Source organism: Momordica charantia, assembly GCF_013281855.1.
Source record: "Momordica charantia cultivar OHB3-1 chromosome 10 unlocalized genomic scaffold, Mcharantia_2.0 BLBB01000010.1, whole genome shotgun sequence".
NCBI lineage: Eukaryota > Viridiplantae > Streptophyta > Magnoliopsida > Cucurbitales > Cucurbitaceae > Momordica > Momordica charantia.
In genome coordinates this window covers 6,238,596-6,244,233 of record NW_028275158.1, presented here as the reverse complement: position 1 = coordinate 6,244,233, position 5,638 = coordinate 6,238,596, and the positions used below count along the sequence as shown (strand labels likewise).

General features: G+C 38.2%; 1 protein-coding gene across 1 annotated transcript; it reads right to left on the bottom strand.

Moving 5' to 3' along the window:
• LOC111008196 (endoglucanase 6) lies at window positions 1-5,325 on the bottom strand. Its single transcript, XM_022280808.2, has 9 exons — window positions 4,965-5,325; window positions 4,633-4,845; window positions 3,366-3,566; window positions 2,589-2,678; window positions 2,186-2,350; window positions 1,780-2,064; window positions 1,311-1,659; window positions 1,164-1,226; window positions 1-860 (listed from the first exon to the last, which is right to left on the bottom strand). The coding sequence occupies exons 1-9, from the start codon at window positions 5,160-5,162 to the stop codon at window positions 562-564; spliced, it is 1,863 nt and encodes a 620-aa protein (XP_022136500.1). The 5' UTR covers window positions 5,163-5,325; the 3' UTR covers window positions 1-561.
• Window positions 5,326-5,638: the final 313 nt, after the last annotated feature.

Sequence of the window (5,638 nt, the reverse complement as noted above, 5' to 3'; positions counted from 1 at the left end):
TTTCAGTATTGTAATGAATTACTATCTTAAAAACAAGATACAGCAAAAGCACACCATGTTTCACAAACTATATTTGAGTGTGAATCAAGAAACTGTAGCAAAAGGCACACATTCTAAAAAGATACACAAAACTACTTACTTCACAGTACAAAGAAATGAGAACTCTCTCTTGCAAATCCTTTGAGAAGGCCATTTTTTGTTGGCTTTTCTCTGGCACTCAGCTATTCATTCTGTCTATAAAGCGCTGAAGAGGTGGAGAAAGAGGATGAGCACCATTTTCAAACTCTCTTCTCTCCTTTCTTCCCCCAAATTCAGCACCATTATTTAAACTAATTGCATCTAAAAACCTAAGCAAATCCATATCACGCGTAAATATTGACTTTCTTTTGAAAAAAACTGGTAAATATTGACTTTCTTTTGAAAAAAACTGGTGAGAAAGAGACCGCTCTGGACTTCGCTATCTATATAACTGCACAATTCTTACACCACTCCATAAGCTGCAAAAGGCTGTATGTGCTGGTATATCTCCTTGGTTTGGTTTCTGATATTATTCTCCCCCATTTAGGAGAGAGTGTAGCTGGAGACCGAGACGTTGGCTGGAGGAGCAGTGTGAATGTAGACGAACTCGAGGCTTTCTCCAGCAGCTAATGAGTTGAGCCAAGATGGGAAGACATATGAATCACCAGATTTCTCCAGACCCCAGAGAGGACCGTAAAGTTGGGATATAGAAAGTTTGAGATCTTTGAGAGTTTTCGGTGACTTGTTGATCACTTTTGTAGAGTATCTATAGTAAGTATTTCCTTTAGCAGTCCAGGAAGTCGTCATCTTCTGCTCTATGGCAATCGAAGATGAAGATGATACTGCAAAACAAGCTCTACAGTCAAATATTTGCCTTTCATCCTAATCAGTTTCTACTTTTACATTAAATTAGCTTTATGCAATTATTTAGTCATTCAGCTAGTTTAAAACCAGGTTGGTTGGTTGGCATGGAAAGCTTATTGTTACGGATATCAAATGTATCAAAGGCCAATTCACAATATGAAATTTTTATCTCCTTTTTTTTTCCTTACTCTAAAAGTCTAATTGTATGCAATCTCTGTTCTATGAGAAAAATCTACATCTTATAAACTAACCCAACATAAAGTTTTGTAAAGCCATCATACCTGGAGATGGAACTGTCTTGGGCTGTGCAGTTGGATTTGGATGATTGGCCGGAGGAAGAAGCACTGGGGAAAAAACAAGTATATAATCAGTGACCATGATTTTGCTCGAAAATACTGTCAGAAACCTGATCATAATCAGCTAAATACCTGGAAGGAGCTGATTGTAGCCACTATGTCCACCGCTGAGTCTAGCTAAAATGCCAAGAATTGGAGCATTGTTATAGGTAGCAGGCTCAGTCTGCTCGTAATTGTCCCTTTCATCAGCAAAGTTGTCATAGGCATCAGGTCCACCCACAAGGGCGCCAGTGAGGAGGTTGGGGTCGCTTGCCTTCCTGTTATACCATGTTGCATAGCCACCCCTGCAGCTGACAAAGGCAGAATTGACCTTGATTGAAACAATGGAAGATGCCCTGTGGTGAACTTGTCGTGGGTAATTGTTTCCATATCCCACCATGTAACTCGTGGCTCTCGGATTGTCCCCAAGAATGTAATCCACCTGGTTGAATTTGATTTCAAACCCCATTTAGGCATTTCGTCGAACAGTTAACAGACATACACCACATTCAACGACGAGATGATTACGACACAATTCCCATTTGAAGAAAACCATACGAACCTGAGATTTCGCAAAGGCGATAAGTTCGGATGGTTGGAGGTTGCCGGCAGCGCACTTCAAGCTAGCGCCAGAGGAAGAGAGATAGTCGGAGTAGACGGTGGCGAGGAAGGAAGCGCTGGTAACGAACTGCATGTTGTTCCATCTCTGACGGAAGATGAGACCGGCGGGCGTGGTCTGAACATTGCGAGTCCCTTTCCTCATGCAAGAGCACAAGAAATTTTCAGCCTTCTCCTTGTACCTCTGAAACACCGGCGCGTGGTGAGCCGCTCTTCCTTGCATCAAGAACTGCAATCCACCATCAAAATCACAATTACAACTTCAATATACAGAGCTTAATAAAAGTTCATAGATGAGAATAAAAGGGTCTGCAATTTTTCATTTTATAAAGGAATAAAACAAAAGAAACCTTGGCAACAAGGGTTTGAACACCAGCATATTTGACATCCCAGCCAAATTCAGTCATGCTCCAACCAGTTCCTCCCATGGAATCACCATTTTCTCCAAGGTAATTCAAGTAATATTGGTTGTTTGTTGCTTCATAAAGCCACGCAGCTGCCCATAATAACTCATCCTGCAAAATCAAACACAAACATTCCCGCCATCACCATAAATTCAATTCTTCTCATCCTTAACTAAGGGCCGAAAGGAAGACGGTGAACTGGGCGGGCTTACAACAAGCGGCCCATTCACAAGAAAATGGGCTGACTCGGAAGGCCCAAAAAAATATGGCCCATGTAGGCCAAATTCAGTCCCCAGAAAATAACGGGAAAACAAAAAGAAAAAAGAAAAAAGAAGACGATAATACGCACATTGTAGCCACTGACGGATCGATAGTACTTCTGGGCGACTGTAATGCTGCTGTCGTACTTTCCTCTGTATTTGTCTGCAAACTCGAACAGCTGAAAAAAAACAATATTTTATAAATAATCAAAATTAGTACCAGTAATGGCATTCACGTAATTTACCCATCCACATGCACGTGACCAAACAGTTCCCACCGACGGTTTCATCGAGTGACTAATTTTTTTGGAATTTTTTGCAATAATTTTTAAAATATTAAATTATCATTTTAGTCTTTATAATTTATAATAATTTAAATTTATTCTTATAATTTTTTTAGTTGGGTAAACCCTTCCAAAACAACTTCATAGCCGGGATTCAAACATACCAAATTTTAGTGGAAGATGTATGTCTTTACTTTTTAATGGTGTAAAATGGTATAAATTTATTACGTATGCATATTTAAAATCTAATAATAACATGGCATTATTGAAGATTTAACCAATGAGAATTTAATTTTAGTTCTTATAAAATAAAAATTAATTTTAAAAGAAAAAAACTTATCATCTTTTTAAGTAGACAAAAACAATTTTAAAAGAAAAAGGAAAAACAACGATTTGGATTAGAAATCTACATTAAATATAGCAATAAATAAACCTATTAATTACGGTAGTTTTGCTACCATGTGCCGTGGGGTAGCGCTAGCTTACGCTTCTAAATTTAATTTCCACTTTTTTTCGACAGATAATATTTTGTAAAATAAAAAAATATTATATAATACGGAAAAAGAAGACGGGTTTGCTGACCTGGCGGGCGTGGGAGAGGAGCTCGTTGGCGTAGCCGGGGTTATAGTGGCGGAAGACGACGGAGGCGGCGGCCATGGCGGCGGCGGTTTCTCCGGCGAGATCCGACCCGGGGTTGCTCGGGTCGATCTTGTAAGCTCGCCGGTCGGTGGTCATGTCCTCCGGCCGCTGCCAGCAGTAGTGGTCCGTGTTACCATCTCCCACCTAACAAAACCGTACATCAAATTGCTTTAAATTTCCCTTTATTATATAAATATTAATTATAAAAAAACTAATCTCAAATTTTTAGAATCTAATTTCTATATTTTTTGTTTTTAAAATATGACTACAAAACAAATAACTGTGTTAAAAATAATTTATATTATCTCATTTGATATTCCTAAAAAAAATCCCATTTGACAATTATTGTACTATTAGTTTCCCTTTTTAAAAGAAACAAGCTTATTTAACATCAAAGTTTTATAAGGTAATTAGAGAGTAGCCCCTAGAATGAGTTTAATTTGCAAATCACACCCATATGCTCTAAAAATTGACTTGAACACCCTGGTAGTTTACAAATTCTAAAAAACACACCCTTCTATTCTATTTAAGAAAAACACTTATATTCCTTTTTTTTAGTAAAACAATTTGGGAATAAAGGAAACAAAAACTACAAGAGTACATGTCAATTAACACCCAAGCCAAATGCATCAAGAAAAAAATAAAATATAGATATAGTTTGTTTTTTAAAAAATAATTATCAATTTTTTATTGATGGGATAATAATTAGTCAGTCTTGCTATTAATACCAATCTTGAAAGGAATAATTTATTCAAGTAGTCAAATATTACTATCTCTCGTATATCTCTCGTATAAGTTAGACCTAGTGTCTCCATGAATAAATAAAATACTAAACTTTTTATTTTCTTAATTTCTCTCTATCTCTCTCAACCAACATGATTGTTAAATCATACAAGTTTCTTGACCATTAAAGAAGCCACTACAGTTATCCACAAATAGTAAGTAAATTGGTCTGGAATAGTCGAGATATTAAATTACCAATTAACACGAAAACTTAAAACTAATGTGCTATAGATAAAATAACATTTGATTATTGAAATACAAGACTTACCATTCTAATATAGTATTAAATAATTAATGAATTTATAAATTTAAGTGCCAACGGGAGTATCGATTAATTTTCTAGAGGTTGGATGTTCATCCCCACGTTTAAGAGAACTTTATTATTATCAAAGGAGGTAAAAGTAAAGTGGAATTTATGGAGGGGTACCTCTCCGAATAGAACACTGGGTTCAGGGTGAGCCTTAATGAGGTAATCGGTGCCCCATTTGACGGCGTCTAGGGCATGGGCGAGTTCGCCATTGGCGCCCATTTGCTTCCCGTATTCAATAATGCTCCAACTCATCATCGTCACCGTGAACGCCATCGGCAATCCGAACTTCACATTGTCGCCGGCGTCGTAGTATCCTCCCACCAGATCCACCTGCAACGCACCACCAAAATCATCCATCTCTCACTTTCCCGTGAAAATCACACTCAATTTTCTCACCAGCCAAACAGAAACTCGAGAAGAAGAAGAAAAAAAAAAAAAGAGTGCCGTACCCCGCTGGCCTTGCCGTCGAGGAGGCCGGAGTTGCCGCGCCACGTGACCCGCTGGTTGTGGGGGAGGTAGCCGGATCTCTGAGCTTCGAAGAACAGAATGCTCTTTCTCAGGGCTTGGCCGTAGTCGTGGCCGGCTAGGGCAGAACAAGGAGCCAGAATCACCACCAGCAAAACCACGGCGGAAACGGAAATTTCCATCGGAATTTGAAGGAATCGTAGGGGGAAATGGCAATGCCGGTGGGATTTTATATGATTTATCAGCCGAAAAATGTAATCTGATAAATCAACCTGAAAACAGAGGACCCCAAAAGGGGAAACAGAGAGAGGGGGGGTGGGGAGTGTGGGGTGGGAAGTGGAAGAGAAGATGGGGGCACTGCGCACTATATAAGCCGTGGAAGGACCCCAAGATGGGCAAAAATGGCACACAATTATAATTAATTTTCCTAAGAAAAATAAATTTTTTTTTTATAGTTTTATATTTTTTTATTTTCATTTTAACTAATTAAAAAACATAATACTCTTAACTGTGCTCTTTGTTTTAAAAATATCACCATCCTTTCGAAAGTTGAGTAGCATAATTTGTTACCAAATCTTGTTAGTATTTTCTTATGTTTTAACGGTGGATTAGTGCAAAATTAGATAGAGAAATGGGATGTTAATTGTCATTGGTTTCA